Source organism: Antechinus flavipes, chromosome 3 (assembly GCF_016432865.1).
Source record: "Antechinus flavipes isolate AdamAnt ecotype Samford, QLD, Australia chromosome 3, AdamAnt_v2, whole genome shotgun sequence".
NCBI classification, from domain to species: Eukaryota; Metazoa; Chordata; class Mammalia; order Dasyuromorphia; family Dasyuridae; genus Antechinus; species Antechinus flavipes.
In genome coordinates, this window is record NC_067400.1 from 613959841 (window position 1) to 613987014 (window position 27174).

Consider the following 27174-nt stretch of genomic DNA (forward strand, 5'->3'; position numbering starts at 1 on the left):
CTGTGTTGCTGATGCAGCCTTTCTCCCTGTCCCTCTTTCTGGTGCAGTTATGAATGTCAGCATCTCTGCTGCTTTGTCGCCGTGTCTCTGTCTCTGTGACGCCATCCATCCGAAAAGAGAGGTCCCCGAGACTTCATGAACTCTGAGGTCCTTCCTGTCACTTACCCTCCCTGGGCCTCAGTTTTCTCATCTGTAAAATGTGACAGGACTGCCTTTGGGCGCTTATCTGCTCCTCTCTAATGCATATACTTTATCTCTGCCTTTGTGTCTTTTGGTCTGTCTCTGTCATTCATCCATTCGACAAACACCTATTTGTAAAACAAGCAGTGTGAAGAATGAGCATTACGTGCCAGATACTGTCCTTTAAATCTCATTTGATACTCAAGCATCCTGGGAAACTGGGTGCTGCCATTATCCCCATTTTGCAGATGAGGAAACTGAGACAAATAATGATTTTTTTTTTTTTTTGCTGATGCAATTGGAGTTAAGTGACTGACAAATAGTGATTTAATGACTTCCCCACGGTCATGTGGCTAATAAGTGGCCGAGGTCAAATTGGAATTCAGGTCTCCCTGATCCCAGGCCCTGGGCTCAGTCTGCCCTGCTCTCAGCTGCCCACAGTTACTTCTCTCTGGCGTTTTTGTGTCCTCGCTTGTTCAGGACACCTGCTTTTACCTGCCAACATGCTCTTTTCTCCTCTCAATCGCCCGCCCCCTAAAACCCAGGAACGTTGATGTATTCTTGAGGGGGATTAGGCCCAGGGCCCCAGCAGCAGCCTGAGAGGAGCAGGAAGAACACAAGTGGGCCCCCGGGATCCTAGTGGTCCTTACCCCCTTCCACTGTGGGCAGCCCCTGTTCCCTTTCACTATGGGCAGCCTCCTCCCCTTTTACTATGGGCAGCCCCCTCCCCCTTTCACTATCAGCATCCCCTTTTACTATGGCAGCCCCTGCCCCTCTCACTATGGCAGCCCCCTCTCTCTTTCACTATGGCAGCCCCTGCCCCTTTTACTATGGCAGCCCCCTCCCCCTTTCACTATCAGCATCCCCTTTTACTATGGCAGCCCCCTCCCCTTTCACTATAGGCATCCCCCTCCCCCTTTCACTATGGGCAGCCCCTGCCCCTTTTACTATGGCAGCCCCCTCCCCTTTCACTATAGGCATCCCCCTCCCCCTTTCACTATGGGCAGCCCTCTCCCCCTTTCACTATCAGCATCCCTTCCCCCTTTCACTATGGCAGCCCCCTCCCCTTTCACTATGGCAGCCCCTGCTCCTTTTACTATGGCAGCCCCTGCCTGGAGGTGGCGGGAGTGAGGAAGCCATATGGTGGAGGCAGGCCCAGAATCCAGGTCTCTGCCTCCCCTGCAGGCCCCAGCCAGCTGGTCTGGCTGCGCCGCTGTTGCTGCGGGGGAGGTGGCCTGTTTTCCTGCTTTGGAGGAGACTGGGGTGGGGGGGGGGGAGATGCAGGGCAGAGACAATGGAAAATGCCTTGGAGAAGCTGCAGCTGGTGGGACTTCTTTCTCGGGCGAGTCCTTCCTCCCCGCCCCCTCCCCATCAGGGGTCCTGGTTGCCAATACTTTCCCTCCTATGGATCCCAGCCCTGCTCCCATCCCCCACCCCCACCTCGGCTTGGCGCATCAGCTGCTCCCTCTCCCTTTCTGTCTCTGTTCTTTCCATCGCCACCTTTCCAAGAGTCTGACGTCTCCCCTGGCTCCCACTGCTCTGCCCTCGCTCAGCGCACCTTCCTCTCTCTGGCTGAGAAAGGAAGAAGGCCATGGGATTGGGAGGGGCGGGGAGGGGAGGAAGTTAAGGGGCAAGAACCAGACTAGAACTTTCCTAAGGACCTACTATGTGCTAAGTGTTGGGGATGCAGAGGCAGGAACGAAATCTCCCCTACCCTCAAGGAGCTCCCATTCTAATGGTGGAGGAGGACAATATGAACACATGTATGGAGATCCCGTATACCTTTATTTTGTTATGGGGGGGGGCAGTCAGCATTAAGTGACTTGCCCAGGGTCATACAGCTTGTAAGTGTTAAGTGTCTGAAGCCGGATTTGAACTCTGATCCTCCTGATTTCAGGGGCGGTATTTACCCACTGTGCCACCTAGTTGCTCTTATGCAGAATATCTTTAAAGAAAATATGAGGTGCCCTGAAATCTGGAGGCCTTGCTTCACATCTGGCAGAACGTGGCCGGCAGGTCTTGGGCAGGTCACTTACCTCGGAGTGGGCTGGACAGTTCCCTGAGGCAGTGGGATTGCCTACTTTCAGGGATATGGGAGTTTCCATATCCAGCCATTGCAAGCGGTGATGAAGTCATAGGTCTGGACCACACTTCTTGCTTTTTTCCCCCAAGAGTTGGTAAGCTTTGAAGGATTCTAGAAATGAGAGCTGTGGCGTTTGAAAATTAGGATGACAGGGAAGCTAGGGGGTGCAGTGGATAGAGCAGCAGCCCTGGAGTCAGGAGGAGCTAAGAAAGGAAGGAAGGAAGGAAGAGAGAGAGAGAGAAAGAAAAAAAGAAAGAAAGAAAGAGAAAGGGAAGGAAGGAAGGAAGGAAGAGAAAGGGAAGGAAGGAAGGAAGAAAAGAAAGAAAGAAGGAAGGAAGGAAGGAAGGAAGAAAAGAAAGAAAGAAAGAAAGAAAGAAAGAAAGAAAGAAAGAAAGAAAGAAAGAAAGAAAGAAAGAAAGAAAGAAAGAAAGAAAAAGGGAGGGAAGGCAGGAAGGAAGGAAGGAAGGAAGGAAGGCAGGAAGGAAGGAAGGAAGAAAAGAAAGAAAGGAAGGAAGGAAGGAGGAAGGAAGGAAGGAAGGAAGGAAGGAAGGAAGGAAGGAAGGAAGGAAGGAAGGAAGGAAAGAAGGACGCCAGGTTTAGAGATCATTGAGTGAATCCAACCTCTTCATTCATATACTAAGCCCTGTGTCAAGCATGAGGAATACAAAGACAAAAGGCAATCCTTGCTTTCAAGTAGTTTACAGCCATTTTACAGAACAGCAAACTGAGGTGAAGGAGGCTGCCCCAGGTTTTCCTGATTGCGAGTCCCACAGCCGCTCCACCGCCACACCCCACGCCCCACGTGGCTGCCGGAGGGGATGGTATTTAACTTGGGCTTGAGGTTGCCGGAGGGCAAAGGAGAGTGTTGGGGAACCGAGAAAGTTGCGCTCAAAGCCTGGAGTGAGAAAGTGCGAAGCTCCTGGGGATCTCTGGCCTGGACCTCTCACTCCTGGGCAGTTCGGAAAGTGAGAGGGAAATGCAGAGACCTCAGGCAAGGTCGGCCCTGCTTCGGTGGCCCCGGGGCAGGAGGCTGGATCTGGGCCAAGGCGGGCCCAGAGATCTGCTTCCTCTGTGGCTTCGGACTGCTCGCGTGTGGACGAGGAGGGGGCCGTGCTGGCCGATCTCCAGGCTGCCCCGTGACCCCCGCCTGCCCTCAGGCCGCCCTCCAGGGGATGGCAGACTGACCTGAAACCTCCCGGTTGGGCCCGGGGCAGAGGCAGCTTGGACGGTGGGAAGGGCCCGGCTTGGGCTGGCGGGGGAGCTGCCTTCGCGCCCGCCTGAGGGACGGGCCAGACTTTGGCCTCCGTGCCCGAGCCCGGGAGCCTCGATGGGTCTTTCCTCTCTCTCCCTGTGCCCCCAGACCATGGAGTCCCAGGTGGAGGAGTGGTGCCGGGAAGTGGGGGAGCTGCAGGCCCAGACGGCGGCCCTCCCCCTGGAGCCCGCCAGCAAGGAGCTGGTGGGGGAGCGGCAGACGGCGGTGGGCACGCGCATCGTGCGCCTCATCGAGCCCTTGAAGGAAAGGCGGCGCCTCCTGCTGGCCTCCAAGGAGCTGCACCAAGTAGCCCATGACCTGGAGGACGAGATCGTGAGTGCCGGGGAGGAGGGGGATAAAGGGGGGGGGGGCAGCGTCCCTAGGCTCCGGGCCTGCTGGAAGCCCCCAGTGTGTCCTGGGAGCCCGAAGGAGCTGCTGCTGCCCTAGGAGCAGCACAGCATGGGGGGGAGGGGAGAAAGGCGGCGGCCCGCAACCCCCCCCCCCCAGGGGCAGACCCCGGCTACACTCGCGGTCAGTCCTGAGCCGGCCGTTTTAGAGAGAGCATTGACATGGGAGCAGATGTTAGAAGGGCCAGCGCAGGGGAGACTTGTTCTCCTCGCCCCAGGCTTGGGCCTTGGGGAAGAACCACCTGGTGGTTAGCGCCTGCCCCAAAGTGGAAAACGGGCTGCAAGAAGTGAAGGGCTCTCTCTCCCCCTGGAAGTCTTCCCCGGGGGGGGGGGGGGAGGTCTGGGTGGGCCGGCTGACCGGTGAGCCCCCTTCCGGCTGAGAGTCATGGGGGGAGGGGAGGCGGGGAGCCGCTGCCTCCTGCCTTCCTTACCCTCCTCCCTCTCTCCTCTCCCAGGCGTGGGTCCAGGAGCGGTTGCCCTTGGCGACGCAGACGGACAAGGGGAACAGCTTGCAGTCTGTGCAGCAGCTCATCAAGAAGAACCAGGTGGGGAAGAGGTCTTGGAAGAGGGGAGACTAAGGGAGCTTGGGGGGGAGGGGGTGGGCCGGGGAGGGCAGAGGTGACTCAGAGAGGGAAGTCACCTGACTGAGAAAGTCACATGTTGGCTTCTGGGCTCTGTTTTATTTTTACTGACATTGTTCAAACTTTCCCCAACACAAAACTGGTGCTCGGGAGTGTGGCGCTGCCGCCCGTTCGGCCCCGTGGCCAGAAGTAAGGGGAAGCTCGGAGGAACAAGAACACATGTGCCCCTGACTCACAGCGCAGCCTCTCCCCGTACTGCGGGCCCCCTTTTCTAAACTAGAGGAGACTGCATAGACTAGGGGGATGGATCTGGAGTGAGAACTGTTAGAATCCCAGCTTTGATCCTGGGAAATTTGCTTAATCGCTCGGTGCCTCAGTTTCTCCTTCTGAAAAAAGAGAAGGCATCAGAATCTAAGTGATTCTGTTGTCTTGGACCTTGGGGATTTTCTGTGCCTCAGTTTCCTTATCTGTAAAATGGAAAAAGTGGGCCAGGTGACTCCCACTTCTAAATCTATTCTCCTTTGCTCTGGAAGTGCACAATCCTGATGCTGGGATGCTCTGTGGGGAGTTCCCCTGCCCCTTGCTCCAGGCAGGACCCCTCCTTCCTTAGCTCGGAGAGATTGTGAGGACTGTGGGAGTTCTCTCGAGCCAAATCATCACCAGGGCAGGAGGTGCCCACCCCTCTGCCCACCCACCCCGGGCCCGACCCATCCTGGCACTTAACCGTACATAGTCCAAAATGCTGCAAAATGGGCCCTAGCTAATAATAACTAATAATAGCAGAATAATAACAATGTTTCCCTGCACTCTTGTGGCATTTTGAGGCTGCTAGTGGTCACCATTGCAGAAACATTACCCCCTTCCCCTCCCCAATTGACGTGGCTCATAGATAGGAAGTCTCTCTCTCTCTCTGTCTCTGTCTCTCTCTGTCTCTGTCTCTCTCTTTCTCTCTCTGTATCTCTGTCTCTCTCTCTCTCTCTCTCTGTCTCTGTCTCTCTCTGTCACTCTCTCTGTCTCTCTCTCTGTGTGTCACTCTCTCTGTGTGTCACTCTCTCTGTCTCTGTCTCTCTTTTGTCTCCTCTCTCTCTCCTCTGTCTCTCTGTCTCTCTCTCGTCTCTCTCTCTCTCTCTCTATCTCTCTGTCTCTGTCTCTCTCTCTCTTTGTCTGCCTGTCTCTCTTTCTTTGTCTCCTCTCTCTCTCTCTAAAGCTTTTTGTTTTCAGAACATAAGCAGATAATTTTTCACCACTGACCCTTACCTAACCTTGTGTTCCAGATTTCCCCCTCCTTCCCCCTCTCCCCTCCCCTAGATGACAAGCAATCCAATATATGTTAAACATATTAAAAAATAAGTTAAACCCAACATATGCGGACATATTTATCCAATTATCTTGCTGCACACACGGGAAAAATCAAATAAAAAAGGAAAAAAATTAAGAAAGAAAACAAAAAGCAAGCAAACGACAACAAAAAGAGTCAGAGTGCTATGTTGTGATCCACACTCAGGAAGTCTCCTGACATAAGAGTTTAAAGGAGAGGTACAAAACTGAGTGACTCGGAAGGTCCAAGGGGGAAGACTCCCTGGAGGAGGTGACCTTTGGGGCAGGCTGAAGGTCAAGGTTTGAGGGACAGTCCATCTCTTATAAGCCATGGAGCTTTGGGCAAAATCTCTTTCCCTTTCCTGGCCTCAGTTTTACTCTGTAAAAGAGAGATTTGGAGCTGATCCCTTCCAGTTTTTTCTCTGCCCTGGGAAGAGGCAGGCAGGGCTAAGTTGCTAGTATCTGAGGTTGGATTTGAACTCAGGCCGGGTGCTCTCTCCACTGCCCCCCTGCCCCTGCCCCCTGGTCTCTTCTGTTTTTAAGTCCTCTCGTGCTCTATCCCCTTTCTGAGTCTCAGTTTCTTCATTCATAAAGACCAGATGAGCTCGAGCTAGCTCTGTGTCTGTGGCCGCAGCAGAGGCCCGGCCTCCTTTTCACTTGGATTCTTCTCTCCCCGTGCCAGAGCCTCCGTCGAGAGATCCAGGGGCACCGAGGCCGGGTGGAGGAGGTGCTGGAACGGGCCGGGGCGCTGGCCTCCCTGCGCAGCCCAGAGGCCGAGGTGGTGAGCCAGAGTCTGGAGCGTCTGCAGGGCCTGTGGAGCTCCCTGCAGGAGGAGGCTGAGCGGAGGCAGCAGGTGCTGGACGCTGCCTTCCAGGTGGAGCAGTACTACTTCGACATGTCGGAGGTGGAGGCCTGGTTGGGGGAGCAGGAGCTGCTACTGATGAGCGAAGAGACGGGCAAGGTTGGCCTGGACAAGGTTCCCCAGGGAGGGGAGTCACGGGGACCCGGGGAGGGCTGTCCCCATTCGGCCCCTTCCACAGCCTCCGAAGGGAGGAGAGAATGCTCATAATCTGCCCTTGATACACGGACAAGCTCCTCGTCCTCCCTGACCCTCAGTCTCCTCTGTTCAATGAGGGTGGGCTGGATGATTGTCTCTAAGAGCCCTTCCGACTCTAGTCCTCTGATCCCATGAATCTCTGCGGGCCTCGGTTTCCTCATCTGTCAAACGAGGGCCTCTACCTCCCTTCCCTGATCCCGGGATCCTCTCTCCTTTGGAGGTCCCGGTGGGACAGTGGTCTGCCCCCCCCATCATTCTTTCCGGGCCCACAGGATGAGCAGAGCACCCTCCAGCTCCTGAAGAAGCACCTGCTGCTGGAACAAAGCATTGAGAATTATGAGGAGAGCATCGCCCAGCTGTCCCGCCAGTGTCGTTCCCTGCTGGAGATGGGGCATCCGGACAGGTGGGCGGCGCGCGCCCCGCAGTTCCCGCAGAGAGCGCAGGCGCGGCCGCTCTCCGTTCTAGCTGGGAGAGGGGGGATCCCGGGGTGGCAAGTCTTTGACTCTGGCATCGCCTGCGCTGCTCAGGGTCACTGGCCAGCCCCCAGAAAGCTCGGATTTACAGGGGGAGGAGACAAAGCCCCTGGGCAAAGGCCAGGGCAGGATGGTTCAGTGGATATGCCGCAGTCTCCAGAGTCCGGAAAGCCTGAATTCAAATTCTGGGGTTCGGGTTCTTCTTAAGGCCCGGACGGCCACGGGGGTCCCTCCTAGCTCTAGACCCTGCCGCCTCTTGTCCCTCAGTGAGCAGATCAGCCGACGGCAGTCTCAGGTGGACCGCCTGTACGTGGCCCTGAAGGAGCTGGGGGAGGAACGGCGCGCGCGGCTGGAGCAGCAGTACTGGCTGTATCAGCTGAGCCGCCAGGTGGACGAGCTGGAGCACTGGATTGCGGAGAAGGAGGTGGTGGCCGGCTCCCCCGAGCTGGGCCAGGACTTCGAGCACGTCACGGTGAGTGTGGGCGCGGGACGGCCCAGGAAGCCAGCTGGAGGATCCGGGAGGAGCGGGGGTTGGGGAAGTCACGCACACGCTCGGGTAGCCGGGACCCAGAGTTGGGCCGACCCCCAATATCCCAGGGTTTGTTCTTGGGAGCTAAAAGGACCAGGGGTCCTCAAACTTTTTAAATAGGGGCCAGTTCACTGTCCCTCAGACTGTGGGAGGGCTGGACTCTAGTAAAAACAAAAACTGTTTTGTGGGCCTTTAAATAAAGAAACTTCCTAGCCGGTGAGGGGGATAAACGTCCTCAGCTGCCGCATCTGGCCCGCGGGCCGCAGTTTGAGGACCCCTGGGTTCGGTCTCGCGTGAAAGAGAGGGACTATGGGAGGATGTTCCCAGGGTTGTGAGGGACCCAGGCTAGTAATGGGAACTAAATCAGGAAGGGCTCTGCTTCTTCTACCTGGCGTGGGGGTAAAGGGGAGCCTGGGAGATCGGAGGATTCAGAGCTCGAGAAGATCCTCGAGGCGACCGAGTCCCGTCCCACCCTCCCTGCCCCACTCAGGTCCTGCAAGAGAAGTTCACCGAGTTCGCCAGCGAGACGGGCAACGCCGGGCGGGAGAGGCTCGCCGCCGTCAATCAGATGGTGGACGAGCTGATCGAGTGCGGCCACACGGCCGCCGCCACCATGGCCGAATGGAAGGACGGGCTCAACGAGGCCTGGGCCGAGCTGCTGGAGCTCATGGGCACGCGCGCCCAGCTGCTGGCCGCCTCTCGCGAGCTGCACAAGTTCTTCAGCGACGCCCGCGAGCTGCAGAGCCAGATCGAGGAGAAGCGCAGGCGGCTGCCCCGCCTGACGGCCCCTCCGGAGCCGAGGTCCAACGCGGGCAGCGTGCAGCGGGCGCTGAGGGCCTTCGAGCACGACCTGCAGCTGCTCGTGTCCCAGGTGAGGCTCCGGAGCGGAGCAGGAGGCTCCGTCTCTACTTCTGTAAAGTGGAAATAGTAGGGCCCACATCACCTGCTTTCCAGGCTCAGCTTGTCATGGGACGGGGGGGGGAGGGTTTAAGTCTTAAAGCATCAGGGAGATGGGCTTAGTGGCAGTGATATTCAGTAAGCCTGAAATAAGGAGGATTTGCATCCAGATCCCGGCTCAGGGACATCCTCGCTGGGTGATCTTAGGTAAGTCATTTCCCTCAAAAAATCCTTCTTTCTAAAATGGGGGTGGAGGGGAGGAGAGGACAGCATGGATTAGCTCAGCTCTAATGACCTTCTAGCTCTCCCTCCTGTGATCTCAGCTGTGTAACTCGGGCATGTCACTCTCCCCACCCGAGACTTTCTTCTGTAAGAACAGGAGGCAGCTAGGTGGCAGAGTGGATAGAGCCCCAGCCCCGAAGTCAGGAGGACTTGAGTTCAAATCTGGCATTTAACACTTTCTGGCTGTGTGACCTTGGGCAAGTCACTTAACCCCCCTTGCCTCAGAGGGGAAAAAAGAATAGGGATAATAGTATTCCTCTTGTAAAAATGTGATCTGTTGTCATTTGAGGCAATCGGGAACGAGCTCCTGAGTGTCTGAGGCTGGATTTGAACTCCTGGCCTCTTGATGCCAAGAGCACTGCTCTAGCTGCCCCTTGATTTGTTGTTAATATCTTTCTAGAAGCCTTGAATGAGAGGGCTCTGGGTTCGAATCCCAACCCTGCTGTTGAGTACAAACCGTTTCCATTCTCAGAGTTTGCTTCTAGAAAGTGTGTGTGGGGGGTTATTCTCCAGGGCCTCTGCCAGTCCTGTGTACCATGTTCCTACAAGAAGCTCTCCAGGGAGCACGAGCAGCTGACTGGGAAACGGCCCCAGAGGGCCCCAGACCTGCTCCCAAACGTGGCAGGGCCCAGAGGCCCGGAGCCCCCCGAGCCGGGGCGGCCTGCTGCGTGGCCCAAGGAAGGGGCTTGAGTGGCCAGGCTGAGACTGCAGGTTACAAGCCTCCCCCCTCGCCCGCTCTGAACCTCTTCCGGCCGGGCCGGGGAGGCTCCCTGGAGGAGGCCGCCAGGGGATGTTTGGGGATTTCTCCACATCAGTGTCTCCCTGGTTACCGAGTCACGCTCCTTGTGAAAATCCCGGCAGCGAGGACGGGAAAAGAAGGCTGTGTGTGTGTCAGGCAGAATGTAGAGTTCTGCCCCCCTAGGGGGGACCCTTGTGGACACCCCAGTACAGCAAAGGGGTGAGGCTTGCACACAGGTCGCTGGAATACCCAGAATGCTTTAATGAATGCGTCAGAGAGCCACAGAGCAGGGGATTGCGTAACATCCAAGGGAGAACCATGTCATTAATCTGGAGCCAAGCAAGAAACACTGATAATAATGATGACAAGGGGAGTAATAACAGCTAATGTCGATTTACAGATTACAGATATATCTTCTTTAATGCTCACAACAACCCTAAGAGGCAAGTGCTGTGATTATCCCCATTTTACAGATGAGGAAACTGAGGCAGCCAGGTTAAGTCAATCAGTAAACATTTTAAACGCCTCCTACCAGGCACTGTGCTAAGTTCTAGGGATAAAAAGAGTCAAAAGACAATCCTTGCCCTTAAAAAGCTAATGGGAAAGACAACATGTCAACAAAGATCCAAAGCCAACTATATACAGGACAAGTAGAAGATGATTAACAGGGGGAAGGCACTAGATTTTTAATAATCTTTTAGTTTCTTCATTTCCACATAAAGACAATTTTAAAAATCCTTTTGTTTTTTATTTCATCCATTTTTTTCTTTCCCTATGTCACCTTCTTCCTCTCTGAGACAATAAGCAACCTGAGACAGGTTATACGTGTTCTGAAGCGGATTAGTTATGTTGCGAAAGAAGACACGGACACAAAGGGAAAAAAAAACTACACACAAAAAAGATGGGAAGTCAGGGGCAGCCGGTTGGTGCAGTGGTCTGCTTCGCTCTGCACTCAGATCCCATCAGCCATTTCACTGGATGTGGCTAGTGCTTTTGATCATGGTCCTTTGGAATTGTCTTGGATCATTGCATTGCTGAGAATAGCTCAGTCATTCACAGTTGATCATTTTTGACAATGTTACTGTTACCTCGTACAGTGTTCCGGAGTTGTCCATTTCACTCTGCATCAGTTTGCAGCGGGTTTTTCTGTCTGGTTGTTGTGCATTTCACTCTGCATCAGTTTGCAGCGGGTTTTTCTGTCTGGTTGTTGTGCATTTCATTCTGCATCAGTTTGCAGCGGGTTTTTCTGTCTGGTTGTTGTGCATTTCATTCTGCATCAGTTTGCAGCGGGTTTTTCTGTTCCGGTGTTGTGCATTTCCCTCTGTATCATTTTGCAGCGGGTTTTTCTGTCTGGTTGTTGTGCATTTCATTCTGCATCAGTTTGCAGCGGGTTTTTCTGTTCCAGTGTTGTGCATTTCCCTCTGCATCAATTTGCAGCGGAGTTTTTCTGTTCCGGTGCTGCTCATTTCACTCTGCATCAGTTTGCAGTGGGTTTTTTTGTTCCGATGTTGTGCATTTCCCTCTGCATCAGTTTGCAGCGGGTTTTTCTGTCCAGTGTTGTGCATTTCACTCAGCATCAGTTTGCAGCAGGTTTTTCTGTTCCGGTGCTGCTCATTTCACTCTGCATCAGTTTGCAGCGGGTTTTTCTGTGTCGGGGTTGTGCATTACACTTTGCATCAGTTTGCAGCGGGGTTTTTCTCTTCCCGTGTTGTGCATTTCCCTCTGCATCAGTTTGCAGCAGATTTTTCTGTTCCGGTGTTGTGCATTTCCCTCTGCATCATTTTACAGCAGGTTTTTCTGTTCTGGTGCTGCTCATTTCACTCTGCATCAGTTTGCAGCGGGTTTTTCTGTTCGGGTGTTGTGCATTTCACTCTACATCAGTTTGCAGCTTAGGGTTTTTTTCTGAAATCTGCCTGCTCATCTTTTCATATAGCACAATAGTATCCCATCACAATAATATAACCCAGCTAGTCCAACCATTCCCCTATGGATGGACATGGCCTCAATTTCCAATTCTCGGAAGGCACTAGAATTAAGAGGGATTGGAGAAGGCTTCCAAGAAACAAATAGAGCAGATTCTATCTAGTTGGGACTTAAAAGAAGGCAGGGAGGTCCATGTTCAAAGTGGAGGACAAGAGAGGATTCTAGGCCCTTGGGGATAGCCAGAGAAAAAGCCGGGTTGAGAAAGAACAAGCATTTTGCTCACGGAACAGCCCGGGGGCAGATGGAACTGAATCAAAGAGGATATGTCAGGGAGTAAGATGTAAAAGGACTAGAAAGGTAGATTAGGTGCCGTGTCCAGACATCCACATGAGCAGAGGCTGCCCAGGGGCACACATCAGGGCAGCGTCAGAAGCATCAGCGTCCAGCTCATTGGACAACCAACCCTATGGTTTGTCCTCACTCAGGAACCCCCCCCCCCTTCTCCTTTCATCAGGTACGGCAGCTCCAGGAGGGGGCAGCCCAGCTGCGGACCGTGTATGCGGGGGAGCACGCCGAGGCCATCCAGGGGAGGGAGCAGGAGGTTCTGCAAGGCTGGCGGGAGCTCCTGGCTGCCTGCGAGGACGCCAGGCTGCACGTCAGCTCCACGGCGGATGCCCTCCGTTTTCACAGTCAGGCCCGAGAGCTGCTGACTTGGATGGAAGGCATCGTGGGCCAGATCGGGGCCACTGACAAACCCAGGTGGGGACCCTCCCGTCCTGTCCCTGCCCTTGCTAACCAGCAGCCAAGCCCAGGCAGGGATGCGAGGGCCAGAGGGAGGGTCAGCGCACCGTCTTAGCCAATCAAGCAGAGAATCTTAAAGCCGGCCCTGTTCCCAGCTAGTCCAACCTGAATGGGAAGGTTCTAGGTACTGTCTCTGACCAATAATCATCCAGTGGCCTGTAATGACAGGAACTTCCTTCCCATCTCCTGAAGCAGCCCGTTTTTACCGTGGAACATCTCTGATGGTTAGCGTCCTTTCCTTTCATCAAGTGGGTTTTCTTTTCTGAGCGTCTCTCTCCTCCCATCCCCCAGAGATGTGTCATCGGTGGAGGTGCTAATGAACTATCATCAAGGCCTGAAGAGTGAAATTGAGGCCCGGGGCCCAGAGCTGGCCTCCTGTCTGGAGCTGGGCCGTTCCCTGTTGCTTAGCAAGAGCCCTATGGCCGATGAGGTGGGGAGGGGCCGGGGGGGCGAGGGGGACCCCCCATTATTGACCAGGGATTGGGATACGTGGGGAGGCCGGGGAGTTCCTGGAGACCTTGTTCCCTCCCCTGACTCTTCCCCCCAACTCACCCCTCTTCCCTGTAGATCCAGGCCCAGCTGGACAAATTAGTGTCACGGAAAGAGGCGATGACGGATAAGTGGGACCAGCACTGGGAGTGGCTGCAGCAGAGTGAGTGGACCTCTGAAGCCCCTCCATGCATGTCTGCTCCCTGCTGGGAGAGCTGCCGAAGCCAGTGATAGAAGGGTGGGGGGCAGGTATTCAAGAACAGGTAGAGAAAGGGGTCACTGCTGAACAGGAACATCTGGGGGGGCTGCTCATAATGCACCAGGGAGATCCAGACTTGGGGGAAAGGCCCGAGGCATTCTGGGATGGGGGTGGCCAGTAGGAGTGTCCCTCAGGTGGCCACAGTTAAGGCGAATGGGTTAGGATTTAAGTGTCAGAGTAGGAAGGTGCCAGCCCCTTCCATGCGCCAACCTCCGAGGGGGCTCTCGACCTCATCTCCTGCTGCCCATTAGCAACCACTGGTGGGCCCTCGTGCCCAGGGGAGGCCCGTGAGGGCCACTGGAGCGGGTCAGGCACCTGGAGCCCTGTCTCACCCCCTCCGGGGTGGGCTGGGGCAGGGGTGGAAGTGAGCCCCCCATCCCTCCCTTTCTCCTGCCTGCCCCACGCCCCACTCAGTGCTGGAGGTACACCAGTTTGCGCAGGAGGCCGTGGTGGCCGACGCCTGGCTAAATGCTCAGGAGCCTCTGCTGCAGAGCCGGGAGCTGGGCAGCAGCGTGGACGAGGTGGAGCAGCTGATCCGGCGGCACGAGGCCTTCCGCAAGGCGGCGGCGGCCTGGGAAGAGCGCTTCAGCTCCCTCCGACGCCTCACCACGGTCAGCCCTCCTCCGCCCCTTTCCCGCCCCGCCTCCGCTTGGTCCCGGGGGCAGGGCAGCCTGACAGCCTCCCTCTGCCTTCTCTAGATCGAGAAGCTGAAGGCTGAGCAGAGCAAGCAGCCTCCCACGCCCCTTTTGGGCCGCAAGATCTTCGGGGATCCCACGGAGCTGGCGGCCAAGGCGGCGCCCCTGCTGCGGCCCGGGCCCTATGAGCGAGCCCTGGATCCGCTGGGCAGGAGGAGCCCGGAGCCCCTGGCCCTCCCCAGCCGACTGGACTCGGCCCTGGCTGAAGGCCGAGCCAGGGTGGGCTACGTGCGGCAGGAACTGAAGCCGGAGAGGTTACAGCCGAGGCTCGACCGGCTCTACGAGAGCGCAGGAGAAGTCCTGTCTGGGCTCGCGGCGGGGGCGACGGCCGCGGCCGGGGCCGCGGTGGAGGAGGCCATTGCGCCGCGGCGGGAGAGGCTCGAGGCTCGAGGGGCGGCCCCGGTGGAGGTCACGGTGGAGCGGGGCCGCCCCGAGCGCCAAGTGTCCACCGACCTGGAGGTGGGCCGCGTGGAGGAGCTGCCTCGGCGGAGGGCGGACAGGCACCCGGAAAGGCAAGAGGCCGTTGAACACGAGCCCAAGCCGGCGGCTAGCCTTACTCTGGGCCGCTACGAGCAGCAGGAAAGGCGGAGGGAACGCCGAGAGAGGAGGCTGGAGCGCCAGGAGTCCAGTGAGCAGGAGACCCCCCGAACGGACCCTGCCCGCGGGTGAGTGGGAAGCCCCGCCCCCCGCCGATGATTGGGCCTGTCAGAGCCAGCGGCCACTCACCTCGTACCTCAGCTGGAGAAGCTCCCTGGGAGCTCGGGATTCCCTGGGCAGGCCGAGGGTCCCCAGGCTCCACCCCTTGCTCCTCATTGGGCATCCTCCCTTTCAGCCCCGCCTCCCCGTTTACCCCAGAAGCAGCATAAGGCTCTAGACAAACTGAGAATGGAACTGGGTTTGGCGATGTAGCTGGCTCGCTAGCTTCGGCCCTAGGGCCCAACTGGCCGTTTGGGGTCCGCGTCCCCAGTGCCGGATTCCGAAATCTGGGCATTGCTGCTGTGTGAGGTCCTGGAGGGGTCTTCCAGCCAGCCAGCCGTAAAGCCACAGACATGTATTATTAAAAACCTGTGTGCCAGGCGCTGGGCGAAGAGCTTTCCCTTATCTCCAGGGGAAATATCCTGGGCACATTTAAACAGATTGAGATTGAAGGTAGAAATCATTTATCGAGCGCTTGTTATGGACCAGGCTGAAGATCTGAAACTCAGCCCAACTGAATGCTGGTTAATCGGGGTGGGGAGAGAGAGGCTGGCCGCTGGGGGAAGGGCGCAGAGCAGGAAAGGCAAAGCTTCTAAGAGAGCTGATGGCTGGTTCCCAATCCTGGGGCTCACGTCCCCCCCAACCTTCTTCTCCAGGAAGGCCACTCTGGCGGATATCGTGGAGCAGCTCCAGGAGAAGGAGTCAAGCACGGGGCCTGCGGCCAACATCCCTGTCACTGCCACTGCGGGGGTAAATCCGGCAGCCAGGGGAGGTGGGCTTGAGTGGGTGCAGGGAGGCCTCGGGGTTCACTGGCTAATGCCGCCTCAGCCTCCGGCGCCGGGGCGGCCTAAAGCCTCTTTTGCTCCTCCAGCCCTCTCTCCCCCAATCCCGGGAACTCCCACCCTCGTTCCCCGAGAGGATGCCCCGTCCCGACCGGCCCCGTGCCCGCGACCGGCCCAAGCCCCGACGGCGTCCTCGGCCGCGGGACCCCAGCGGCGAAGGCGGCGGGGCGGGGAGGAGGTCTCGCTCGGCCCCAGCCCAGGGCACCAGCGCCCCGCCCCCTCCGCCGCCCAGCCACACGGTCCAGCGAGAGGGCTTCTTGCTTCGCAAGAGAGAGCTGGAGGGACCCAACCGCAAGGCGTCCAACAGGTGAGGCGGGGCCGGCTGAATTGCCTGGTCCAGCTGGGCAGAGGGACCCCAAAGGGAAGTGGAAGCCTAATGGAGCAAGTGGCATTTCTCTTCGTCCCTGATTCCCCTCCTCCGTGGTCTCTAAAGTGTGGATCTTCAGAGATGGGGAAGAGGTACCTGGTGGTTTATTCCAGACTGATGGAAAGCAGGGAAGCCAATTTAGGAGGCTGGCCCAGTAACTGAAGCAGATGGGGAATAACTGGGGCCCCAGAGACCCCCCTGGACTTCTTCTCTACCCTCCCTTCCCAGGTCGTGGATGAATTTGTACTGTGTGCTCAACAAAGGTGACCTGGGCTTCTACAAAGACGCCAAGGGCCCATCATCGGGCGGCACTCACGGAGGAGAGCCTCTGCTCAGCCTGCACAATGCCATCTGTGAGGTGGCCAGTGACTACAAAAAGAAAAAGAATGTTTTCAAACTCAAGTAAGCTTGCCAGCCCAGGGAGCCAGGAGGGCCAACTTCTAGCCTAAACAGCCCTAGATCTTGCAAATGATTCTGGGAAAGTCGTTTCCCTCTCCAGCCTCAAGCTGTTTCCTCACTCATTTCGCAAGCACTTGTTAAGTGCCTGCCTTGTGGACAATATGGCAGGGAGATAGTTCTCCTCATGTCTAGCCCCTGCCCTCAGGAAGCTTAGGATCTAGTAAATGGGAGAACTACAGACAGGTTACTTGATGCATGATATTTCATGGTAAGGCCCATTACACTATTGGGGTCATCGAGGAACTCTTCATGGAAATGTAGTTCTTGCATTTGGCCTTTAAGGGGGTGAGTTTGAATGGGATGGGCAGCCGGGCTCTGGTTTGGGGTGGAGGGTGACTGCCCACTTATGCCTCCCCTTTCCTCCCTACAGGACCCACGATGGCAGCGAATTCCTTCTCCAAGCCAAAGATGAGGTAAGGGACGGCTTCTGTTTAAGGAGACGAGGCTGTTGAGGGAGTTCAGACCAGTCCTCTCCCCTGGGTCAAGGGAAGAACCATTAGCTCGTGTTCTATTCAACCATTCGATTCAACAAATATTTATTTCCCATTTAGGTCCCTTCCACTGGGTGGAATGAGAAACAATAGAGCTCCCTAAGGGAGCTTATATTCCACAGAGGGAGGCAAATAAATACTTGCCTTTCACACAGCTGGCATTTAATAAATGCTCTTTTGAATGAGTGAATGATCCAAAATATGCCCAAAGAAGATAGCGAGTGAAAGGGGACCAAGAAATCTGAATGTTGAGGGGGGGAGAAAGCACTTTCAGCTGTGCTGATGAGAGAAGACAGGAGGAGAGATTGAGCTCTGAATGTGAAAGAAAGGGATTCTGGGAGGCGAATGCCTGGAGGGGTGCATGGGGCAGGATGAGGTTGGGAAAGTGCTTAAAGCAGAGGGTGAAGGACCCCAAGACTGGAAGGGAGGCTTTATTTAGATTATGAAGGGCTTTGGATGCCAGGCTGGCAATTAGCACTTTATTCTTCACGTGAGAGGGACCCCGGAGAATTGTATGAGAAGAGTGTCGGGTGGGACTTGTGCCTTAGGAAAAGGACGTGGGCATCTTTGGGCTGGAGGCCGGGAGGCCAGGTGCCATGTCTGGGGGAGGATGCCCCCTTTTTGTCGTCCCCGATCCTGGGTCCCCTCACTTCCTTTCGGACGCGCTGGCCCCAAGGAGCCACGTGCAGAAGAGATGTCCGCACTTTGCGATTGGGCCGAGGGCGGGGCTCAGGCTAAGCCCCGCCCCCGGCCCCACCCCCCACCCCCGTCCCCAGGAGGAAATGAAGGGCTGGCTGCAGGCCGTGGAGAGCTCGGTGGCGGAGCACGCGGAGATCTCCCGCTGGAGCCAGACGCTGCCCACCACTTCTTCCACCGACGAGGCTAACCCGAGGCCGGAGGGCCCGGGCTCCCGGAGAGCGAGCGGCCGCCGGAAGTGACCCCGCCCCGGGGTCTCCGCCACTCCGCCGGCCCCGGGCCTTACCCCCGCGGGCAGGCCCACCCCGAGGGCCCTGAACCACACTGAGACGTCTTACCTTCCGCCTTCCCCGCCTCCACCCGCCCGGGCCCCGGACACTCGGCCCTTCTCCCTCTGACGTGGGGAGACGCCCCCTGGGCCGGCGGGCCCCGAGATCCGCGGACGCTGACACGAGGGGGACACGAGGGGGAAGGGTCGGGTGCCCTCTCCCAGCCCGGGGGGTGCCTCATGCCATCGGCCCCTTGCTGGAGGCCCGCCCTCACAAGCCATATCGCTGTTCCGTCCCCTTCCCCCGGGTCTTGGGCTTCATTTTTTTTTATGCAATAAATGAGGTGGGGGGAGGGGACACGGGGGAGTAGTCTGCGTCTGAGCGGGGGAGAGGGAGGGGAGAGCAAACTGAGCCAAGCCTCCCTTCCCCTCGGACTCCTTCCTGCCCTCCAGGGTCCTTGGCCCGGAGGAAGGGACGGGAGGACCCTCCGACGTGTGGAAGCAATCAAGCCACCTCAGCCCCGCGTTTTTTCCGGGGACGGGGAGCACAATGCTGTCAGGAGATCGGGGTGGGTGGACGGAGGCCTGTGGGGGGGCCAGTGAGGCCTGCCCTCTCCCTGGGGACCCGGGGCGCCCCTCGGGGCGGCCAGCCCAGGGTGCTGGGGATGCGGGGGTCCCTCCTCTGCCTTTACCTCACTTCCAAAGCTGCCTTGTTCTGCCTACGGGCCGGTAGGGTGAGGGGGGAGGAGAGGGGACCCCGCAGCCTGACCCCCCCCCCATCTCCCATGCTCAGCGCCATCCATTTGTTTGCAATCCTCCATCCCTCCATGGACCTTCCTCTCATCTACCTGTAGAGACTCCGACTGCTTTCCATAGGATTTGCGGGAAGGGTCTGATCCCCTCCAGGTGCCCCCAAAGCGGGAAGGGAGCTCCTGAGGCCTGCCAACCATGCACGGCCGGGCGCCGCTGCCCCTGCATGCTCCATGCCGGGCACCCTCCCCCAGCCTCAGGAAGGGGCTGGCAGCGGGGTCGCCCCAGGCTGGGGGGAGGGAGAGGGAGGGCCGCGGCCCCGGCGCACTGTATGCACCTTTAATAAACCCTTGCTCTGTCCAGTCTCTGCTGCTGTTGCTGCCCCTGCTCTTTGGATTGGGGGGCGCCTGGGGATGGAGTCGGGGTGGTGAGGGGTGGGGTCTGCTTGGCAGAAAATAGCAGGATCTAGGTCCCAGGCCCCAAACCCGGGGCTGAATGTGGGCCTTCTGCCCGCCTCACTGCTCATCTCAGAGGCCCCAAAGCCCACTAAACACCGCGCTGCCCCCCATCCCCTGGGACTGTGGCACCCACTTCTGGAGGCTCCGAGGTTCTCCGGGGATTTCCCCTTCAGAAGTCACCTCAGATAAGTATTGCCCATCTGAGCACCCATTTTACAGAGCAGAAAACTGAGGCTCCTGGGAGCTCAGGAGCCTTGCCAAAGCCTATAGGGGCTTTTCGGTCTCTGAGCCGGAACTCTGACATCTCTAGAGCGGGGCCGAGGAAGGCGTGAGTCCTCGGGCCGTGGGGGAGGCCAGGGATCCGAGGGCAGCTTGTGTGTAGGGGGCCAGGGAATTGTCTGAGGGAGAGGAAGAATATCTCGGGGACTTCCGGCCCTTTAAGAGGTGGGAACTGCGACTGAACGGGCAGGGCCCCTGACCAATGATCGGTGTGCCGGGAGATTCCGGGCCAATCGGCGGGGGCATGGGCGGGGCCTCGTTGAGACCCGGAAGCGGGCTCGGTTTGGCCCAAGCCATGGCGGCGGCGGCCGCTATCGGGGTCCAGGGGGACGCGGGAGACCCGGGCCGGGGTCGGAGCGCTCCCGGAGAGGTCATCCACTTGAACGTGGGGGGCAAGAGGCAAGTCTCGAGCCCTGGCCTGTGGAGCCCCGAGAACGCGAGGCCTTGCGCTCTTCCCTCCGCCCATATTCCGGAGGGGGAAGCTGAGGCGGGGCGGGAGTCGGGGGCGGCTGGGGGTCCCTGCCCGGTGCCCCCTCCCCACCTGCCGCGAGCCTTCCGTCCTTTCACGGCTTCTTCTTCACCACAGGTTCAGCACCTCCCGTCAGACACTCACCTGGATCCCGGACTCCTTCTTCTCCAGGTGCCTGGGACCCGCCCCCGCCCCGGGATTCTCCTCCCTCCTTCCCGCCTCCTCTTCTGGACTCTCCCTCTCATCCTTCCCCGCCCCTTCTTCGGACCCTCCTCTCCCCGCCCCCGACCCTCACCTTCTCCCTGGGGTCCCTCCCCCCCTCCCTCCCAGAACCCTCATCCCACTCTGCCTCCCCACAGCCTCCTGAGCGGGAGGATTTCTACGTTGAAGGATGAGACCGGAGCGGTGAGTTTGGGGAGGAGGCGGGGGTGGGGAGGCAACGGGGTGGGGATCGTGCCCTCCTCTGACCCCCCTTCTGGCCACTCCCCCAGATCTTTATCGACAGGGACCCCACGATCTTTGCCCCCATCCTCAATTTCCTGCGCACCAAGGAGCTGGATCCTCGGTAGGCTTCCCCGGGGGAGGGGCGTTGGGGGCGGGGCCAGCAGACCTCACACAGCAGGGAGTGGGGGGAAGGGGGGGGGGGGTCCCTGCCTTGTCCTGACCCGGCCTGCCTCATCAGGGGTGTCAACGGCTCCCTTCTCCTGCATGAAGCCCAGTTCTACGGGATCACCCCTCTGGGTACGTCCGCGCCCTCCCCGCCCTTTCCCCACCCCCAGTCTCCGGGAGGGATTTATTAAGCGCCTGCAGCGTGCTGGGCCCTGCAGAGACAAGGCGGGTCCGCCCGCTGGGAGCCGCCAGCCCGAGGGGCGTAGCGCAGGATAAGGGTTCCCCGACTTCCTGGGGAGCGGGGAGCAGGAACGACCCGCTGAGGGAGCCCCGGGGTTCGAATGGCGGGCTGGGGGGTGTGGCTGCAGGAGCTGGCGCAGAAAAGGGCGCCTTCCTCCGCCTTGCGTTCCCCTGCAGTCCGGCGCTTGCAGCTCCGGGAGGAACTGGACCGCTCGTCCTGTGGGAATGTGCTTTTCAATGGATACCTGCCCCCACCAGGTGGGCCCCGGGGAGCCTCGGATGGACGGGAGGGGCCGCTCCCAGTGTCCTGGGCCCAGGAGGGTGACGGGAGTTGTAGTCTTGGATGGGTGCAGAGGGATTGGGGTCCTCAGGCTGTAAGCCTCAGTGGGAGCCAGACTGAGGGGCTTTCAGTGAGGAACCAGGGGGCGTGTTTGATCCCCGGGCTCCCAGGGAGCCTCTGGAGGTTTCCCGAGCAGGCGCCTGGCAGGGGGCACGTACCCACCTCTACCATCCCCTCCCTTTCTAGTGTTCCCGGCGAAGCGGCGAAACCGGCACAGCCTGGCAGGTCCCCAGCTGTCCGGCGGCCGGCCGGCCCCCGTGCGCCGCAGCCACACCATGCCCCCCAACTTGGGCAACGCGGGGCTGCTGGGGAGGCTGCTGGAGGACAAGGTGCCCACGCCGCCCTCAGGTACTTCTCTGTACCCTGGTGCCCGTGCCCCGCGCTGAGGCCCCGCCCCAGAGACCCCTCAGTGCCACAGGAAACAGCCCCTGTAAGAAGTCCAGACCTCGGACCCCCCCTCATTCCCTCGCGCCCTCCCCCTCCCCAGGGACTCCGGATGAGCCGGGCATGGTGCGGCTGGTCTGCGGTCACCACAACTGGATTGCCGTGGCCTACACGCAGTTCCTGGTGTGCTACAGGTAAAGCTGTGGGAGTGGGGGGCGGGGGCTGGGAGGAGACACAGGGAGAGAGTTCTGGGAGGGGGGCAAGGACACAGCATCCTGATGCTGAAACGGCCCAGGGAGAGGTCGGGGAGAAGGGGAAGGGCCTGGGGGCAGGGGCACGGGTACATGCGTGTGCGTGTGAGCCAGCTGGGGCCGAATGCTGCCCTCGTTGCTCACCAGGCTGAAGGAGACGTCCGGCTGGCAGCTGGTGTTCTCGAGCCCGAGGCTGGACTGGCCCATTGAGCGCCTGGCACTGACCGCCCGCGTTCCTGGCGGTGCTCTGGGCGAGCATGACAAGATGGTGGCCGCGGCTACTGGCGGCGAGATCCTGCTCTGGGCCCTGCAGGCCGACGGCAGCGGCAGCGAGATCGGTGGGGGCCCTCCCGCTGTGGGTGAACCCCTCTCCTCCCTTGATTCCAGCCTGCTCCTGCTCCCGAAGGTCACGGTCCCTTCCCTGGGGTCTGGGGAGGTCCAAGCCTCCTGCTGCTCTTTCCAAATCGTGGGCTTTCTTGAGCCCCTTCCTGGTGGCCCCCGGGGGGCTTGCTCCTTGGCCTGCCTCCCGCCCATCTCTGTCCCGTCTCTTCCTCCCCCCTTGCTTTCCCTGGGCTGCCCCTTAAAGGGAATCCGTGTCCAGGATGATGGCCCCTGAGCCCTCACGTTTCTCCCCATCTGCCCCTGGGGCAGGAGTCTTCCAGCTGGGGGTCCCCGTTGACTCTCTGTTCTTCGTGGGAAACCAGCTCATTGCGACCAGCTCCACAGGCCGCATCGGGGTCTGGAACGCCGTCACCAAGCACTGGCAGGTTCGGGGGAGACTTTCTGACCCTTCCTCCCCAGGGTGCCCAGGCCAGAGCCAGGGGCCAGAGTGCGGAGTTCACCCTGGGCTCTTGGAGGAGGATTGGGGGTGGTGCTGGCTGGTCTAGAACAGGCAGAAAGCTGGGCTGGAAGAATGGACGTGAAATGGCCTCGGTTTCCTCAGATCTGGCCGTCTCCAAGAATTCTCTCCTTTCTGAAACTTCTTGAAAGGGAGGGAAGGAGGGAGTAAGAAAAGAAAGAAAGGAGGGAGGGAGGAAGGAAGGAAGGGAGGGAGGCAGGAAATAAGGAAAGGAGAGAGGAAAGAAAGAAGAAAAGAGAAAGGAACAGAGGAGGGAGAAAGGAAGAGAAGAAAAGAAGGAAAGGAAGGGAGGAAGAAGTAAAAGAAGGGAAGGAGGAAGGAAGGGAGAAGGAAGAGAAAGACTATGAGCAGGAAGGAGGGCAAAATCAAGGGGGGATTCTTGAGGGCCACTGTGCCCCCCCACCCCACCCCCACCACAGCCTCCTCTTCCCCAGGTCCAGGAAGTCCAGCCTATCACCAGCTACGACGCAGCTGGCTCCTTCCTGCTGCTTGGCTGTAATAATGGAGCCATCTACTACTTAGGTGAGGTCCAAGGTGCCCTGCTCCTCCTGCCCGACGTTGGGTTTGGATGAGTCGGTCTTTAAGGCCCCCTGTGGCTTCTGGTTGGGGGTGTGGCAGAGGAGCCTTCGTGGGTGACTTCCTCCCCATCCCCAGATGTGCAGAAGTTCCCCCTGCGGATGAAGGACAATGATCTGCTAGTGAGTGAGCTGTACCGGGACCCTGCCCAGGATGGCGTCACAGCCCTGAGCGTCTATCTCACCCCCAAAACCAGTGAGTTCCTCTCTGTGCCCGAGCCCGGCCAGCTGGTGGGCTCCACTCTGTCTGAAACTCACCCTGCCCCTGCCCCTGCCCCTTCCATCCCTCTGTCTCTGCCCCTGCCCCTTCCATCCCCTCCGCCTCCCCCCCCCCCCGCCTCTTCTGTCTCTCCGTGTCCTCCCTTTCCTCCCCCCAGGCCGTCTCTGACCCTCTTTGCCCCAGGTGACAGCGGTAACTGGCTGGAGATCGCCTACGGCACCAGCTCAGGGGGGGTCCGTGTCATCGTGCAGCACCCAGAGACGGTGGGCTCGGGGCCCCAGCTTTTCCAGACCTTCACTGTGCACCGCAGCCCTGTCACCAAGATCATGCTGTCGGAGAAGCACCTCATCTCGGGTCCGTGGGGCTCGGCTCAGACCTCGGGGCTCACTAGGCCCACGGGCCCCTGGGGGGCTCCGGGAAGGGGCCAGGCCGCCAGCTCCCTCCCACTGACCTGTCTTCTCTCTCCAGTCTGTGCCGACAACAACCATGTGCGGACATGGTCGGTGACCCGCTTTCGGGGCATGATCTCCACCCAGCCGGGCTCTACCCCGCTGGCCTCCTTCAAAATCCTCGCCCTGGAGGCGGCGGACGGCCATGGGGGCTGCAGTGCTGGCAATGACATTGGTGATGTCCCCGCTCCGTCCGGGCCTCTCAGCCCTCCCTGTCCAGGCCTCTGGGGGGCGTTGTAACCGGAGGCGTCTCAGTGCCCCGTCCTGCCCTCTCCCTGTGTCCCCCATCTCGCCATTTCTCCATCCTCCTATTTCTTTGAGCATTGGGGGTGGGGGGGGGGCAGGGAGTGGCTTCCTCAGCAGGGGGTCCCAGGCATCCCTCCCCTTCCCTTCCCTGCCCAGTCTAAGCCCCCGAGGAGGGACTCGAAGGAGAGTTTGGGGCGGGTGCTGAAGAGCTCAGACCGAGCTTGGGGTGTAAACCTTGGGGTCCTGTCCAGGCCCATACGGGGAGCGGGACGACCAGCAAGTTTTCATCCAGAAGGTGGTGCCCACCTCCAGCCAGCTCTTTGTGCGGCTCTCATCTACGGGGCAGCGGTGAGGACCCCCCCCCCCCATCCCAGGCCACAGCACGAGGGCCCATGGGAGGAGGTGGGGGATGGGCAGGGATGGTCCCAGCGAGATGACCCGCGCCCCCTCCTCCTACCCAGGGTATGCTCGGTACGCTCCGTGGACGGCTCTCCCACAACGGCTTTCACGGTCCACGAGTGCGAGGGTTCCCGGAGGCTGGGCTCACGGCCACGACGCTACCTCCTCACCGGCCACGCCAACGGCAGCCTCGCCATGTGGGACCTCACCACGGCCATGGACCGTCTGGGCCAGGCTCCAGGTAGGCCCGCTGCCCGGCCGCAGGTGCTGGACTTCAGGTCCAGAGACCTTTGCCTCGGACACTTGCTGCCCCCCGGGATCTCGGGCACGCCGCTTCCTGCCTGAGCCTTGGCTCCCTTGTGTGTCGGAGGAGAGGGTGGCCCACATGATCTCCAAAGCGCCTCCGACCTCTAAATCTGTGCTCTTGTGGCCTCTCTGACCTTGAACCCCTGGCTTCCCCTCTGCTCTGACCCCTGGCCTCTGCCCCTGGGAGCCTGACCCAGTCCCTGTCCCTGCAGAGGGAGGCCTGACCGAAGAGGAGCTGTTGGAGCAGCTGGAGCAGTGTGAGCTGGCCCCTCCTGGGCTGCGGAGCCTGACCCCCAGCCCCTCGCCCCGGACTTCCATCTACAGGTATTGAGGAGGGGCTGCGAGGGGCCCATTGGTGGGGTGGAGCGGAGGGGCCCAAGGGCGTGTCTGCTCTGAACTCGGGAGGTACCGGGAGCCTCCAGCCGGTTCCCAGGATTGTGTGGTTCCTTGGGACCGGAGGGAGGATGGGTGGCTTCCCTCCTTGCTCCCGAGTTGTAATTCTATCCCCACTTTCCCCCAATCCACAGTTCCCAGTCAGAGACAAGTATAGACTCCAATCCGAGTCACCAAGGGAGCCCAGGCCCCCCACAGCCAGAGATGCGGAGGCGGGGGGCTGGTAGCTTTGTGGAACGGTGTCAGGAGCTAGCCCGGAGTGGGCCGGACCCCCGCTGGCCCCCCGCCCCCGCCCCCCGGCCTCGCCCAGGCTCTAGGAGACTCTGCTACCCCCCACCCCCCATGTCCTTCTGAATGCCCGGCCTTCCTAGGGGTGGACTCGTGAGGTGCCTTTGGACAGCAGTCCCCTGTCTGTCTGTTCTATTTCCTCGCCTCCCCGGGGTCGGGGTGGGCTCCCTGTTACAGCCCTGCCAGAAGAAGCCAAAGTTGCCCCCCATTTCTCCCTGCTCCTCACCAATAAAGTGTTCCCCACTCTTGCCTCCATTGTCCTCCTCTCTCATCCCTCCCGGTGCCGTGCTCCGCGCTCCTTCCTGTCCCAGCCTGAAGGTCTTGTGGTTTCCCCACAACAGGGGAGGAAGGGAGCAGGGGGCTCGTCTGGCCTGTGGGACGCCAGCTCAGGGGGTCCGGCGGGGCTGAGGTGGGGCCTGAAAGAATGGCTGCCTGCCACTGCCGTGGGCCCCGGGACCTCTGGAACCTTCCCCACAGCGGGAGACGGCCCAGGGAGGAGAGGCCGAGACGGGAGCTGAGCTGGCAAAGCCTGGGTCAGGACCTCGGCGCCGTCAGGTGCGTTGCTGTCAGCAGAATGGTTGGCAGATGCCTGCGAAAGGAAGTGGCCGACGAGCGAGCGGGCACTCGCAGGAACTGCGCCTGCCGCCGCCGAGCCTGCTTCCTTTTCTGCTGGGAGCTAGGCTGGTAGATGAGGGAAGTGCCACGGACGGGGTTCAGGTTTGTCAGGCACTCATGCCCTCAGCTCAAGGAGCGGGACGGGCCCCGGGGCAGCGTGCTGGGGGTGCAGATTTGGTGCAGAACTGCCTCGGGTGGTGGGCTCGGATGTCGGGATGGGTTTTATAAGATCCAAGTCTGAGAAAGATCTGAAAAGGTCCAGGTGGGTGGCGCAGGGAGTGGTGCACCAGTTCTGGGGAGAGGAGGACCTAGATTCATACCCATCCTCAGGTGATCCTGGATAGAGCACCCTGATTGCTGCCATCGCCACTCCTCCCTCCCCAAAAACCTGAGCCAGAAAAATCTGGAGGTTTCAATGGACCATACACTCAATAGCAGTCAACAAGTTACAGGCGAAGAAACTGAGCCACAGAATTAAGTGGCTTGCCTGGGGTCCTACAGCTAGTGTCTGAGGTGGGATTTGAACCTATCATTATCACCCTGCCTCTTAAAATTATACCTAGATTAGATTTTTTTTTTTTAAGACCAGAGACTTTTTATTCTTTTTTTTTTTTCAATTCCAAATTCCCTCCCATTTCCCCCTCCTTTGCCACTTAGAAGGCAAGAAAAATAAAACCCATCATACATAGGTATAATTGTGAAAACAATTATGTATTTAATATATAATAATATTTACATATTATAATATATAATAATAAATATATAAATGAAAACCTTAGCTATGTTCCAAGAAAAAAAAGCAAAAAAGAGAAGAAAATCTATTTCAGTGTGCACATGGAGTCTATCAGCTCTTTCTCAGAAGGGGGATAATAGTATGTCTCTTCAGGAGTCGTTTGGAATTGTGGGATTGTGTTGGTCAGAGTGCAAAGTCTTTCAGGATTGGTCAGAGTTTTGTCAGTCGTTCCGGTTCTCGCTCCCCTCTGCCTCGGTCCATACGAGTGCTCCCGGGTTTCTGTGAAACGGTCCCCTGCGTCACTTCTCACAGAACAAGGGCGTGCCGCCCCATACACACAGCACGGCTTGGGCAGCCATTCCGTGGGGTGCGTGGGGTACTTTGGTACTGTCCTGGCCGGGCTTGGGCTCGTGACTCATGACCACTGAACATGTAACACAAAGGAAGCTCAGGATTCGCCATTGTGGAAGAAACATGAGGCAATGACACATTTGGTCAAAAAGGGGGTGTCCCGTGCCCCATAACGAC

General features: G+C 58.8%; 3 protein-coding genes across 6 annotated transcripts in view; all 3 read left to right on the forward strand.

The window, feature by feature from the left end:
* Nucleotides 1-18898, forward strand: part of SPTBN4 (spectrin beta, non-erythrocytic 4) — a 58361-nt gene extending 39463 nt beyond the window's left edge. For all 3 annotated transcript variants that reach the window (XM_051989179.1, XM_051989180.1, XM_051989181.1), the window contains 16 exons: nucleotides 3624-3848; nucleotides 4378-4467; nucleotides 6503-6781; nucleotides 7150-7280; nucleotides 7618-7822; nucleotides 8370-8750; nucleotides 12235-12479; nucleotides 12813-12951; nucleotides 13089-13173; nucleotides 13684-13880; nucleotides 13968-14629; nucleotides 15317-15410; nucleotides 15532-15809; nucleotides 16098-16271; nucleotides 16699-16741; nucleotides 17596-18898. In XM_051989179.1, coding sequence (XP_051845139.1) covers nucleotides 3624-3848; nucleotides 4378-4467; nucleotides 6503-6781; nucleotides 7150-7280; nucleotides 7618-7822; nucleotides 8370-8750; nucleotides 12235-12479; nucleotides 12813-12951; nucleotides 13089-13173; nucleotides 13684-13880; nucleotides 13968-14629; nucleotides 15317-15410; nucleotides 15532-15809; nucleotides 16098-16271; nucleotides 16699-16741; nucleotides 17596-17757 — 3390 coding nt within the window. In that variant the 3' untranslated portion in view covers nucleotides 17758-18898. The remainder of the gene's footprint in view (nucleotides 1-3623; nucleotides 3849-4377; nucleotides 4468-6502; nucleotides 6782-7149; nucleotides 7281-7617; nucleotides 7823-8369; nucleotides 8751-12234; nucleotides 12480-12812; nucleotides 12952-13088; nucleotides 13174-13683; nucleotides 13881-13967; nucleotides 14630-15316; nucleotides 15411-15531; nucleotides 15810-16097; nucleotides 16272-16698; nucleotides 16742-17595) is intronic.
* On the forward strand, nucleotides 8900-12211 carry LOC127556197 (uncharacterized). The gene is made up of 2 exons (XM_051989210.1): nucleotides 8900-11338; nucleotides 11388-12211. The coding sequence occupies exons 1-2, from the start codon at nucleotides 10873-10875 to the stop codon at nucleotides 11825-11827; spliced, it is 906 nt and encodes a 301-aa protein (XP_051845170.1). The 5' UTR covers nucleotides 8900-10872; the 3' UTR covers nucleotides 11828-12211.
* Nucleotides 18899-18990: 92 nt separating the features above from the next.
* SHKBP1 (SH3KBP1 binding protein 1) lies at nucleotides 18991-25548 on the forward strand. 2 transcript variants are annotated; one of them, XM_051989194.1, is made up of 18 exons: nucleotides 18991-19669; nucleotides 19857-19910; nucleotides 20099-20144; nucleotides 20231-20304; nucleotides 20422-20480; nucleotides 20766-20846; nucleotides 21115-21276; nucleotides 21416-21506; nucleotides 21711-21901; nucleotides 22215-22330; nucleotides 22857-22944; nucleotides 23077-23193; nucleotides 23401-23571; nucleotides 23686-23841; nucleotides 24164-24260; nucleotides 24374-24552; nucleotides 24830-24941; nucleotides 25145-25548. In XM_051989194.1, exons 1-18 carry the CDS (start codon nucleotides 19473-19475, stop codon nucleotides 25362-25364), a joined length of 2211 nt encoding a protein of 736 aa, XP_051845154.1. In that variant the 5' UTR covers nucleotides 18991-19472; the 3' UTR covers nucleotides 25365-25548. The 2 variants fall into 2 exon arrangements, with proteins under 2 accessions (XP_051845154.1, XP_051845156.1); XM_051989196.1 differs by lacking the exon at nucleotides 20422-20480.
* Nucleotides 25549-27174: the final 1626 nt, after the last annotated feature.

Coding starts and splice junctions, on each gene's coding strand:
- LOC127556197 (XM_051989210.1), top strand. CDS start 10,873: ATGTTACTGTTACCTCGTACAGTGTTCCGGAGTTGTCCATTTCACTCT. Junction 11,339..11,387: donor TCTGCATCAGTTTGCAGCGG/GTTTTTCTGTCC, acceptor AGTTTGCAGCAG/GTTTTTCTGTTCCGGTGCTG.
- SHKBP1 (XM_051989194.1), top strand. CDS start 19,473: ATGATCGGTGTGCCGGGAGATTCCGGGCCAATCGGCGGGGGCATGGGC. Junction 19,670..19,856: donor TTGAACGTGGGGGGCAAGAG/GCAAGTCTCGAG, acceptor TCTTCACCACAG/GTTCAGCACCTCCCGTCAGA. Junction 22,945..23,076: donor TGGAGCCATCTACTACTTAG/GTGAGGTCCAAG, acceptor CCCCATCCCCAG/ATGTGCAGAAGTTCCCCCTG.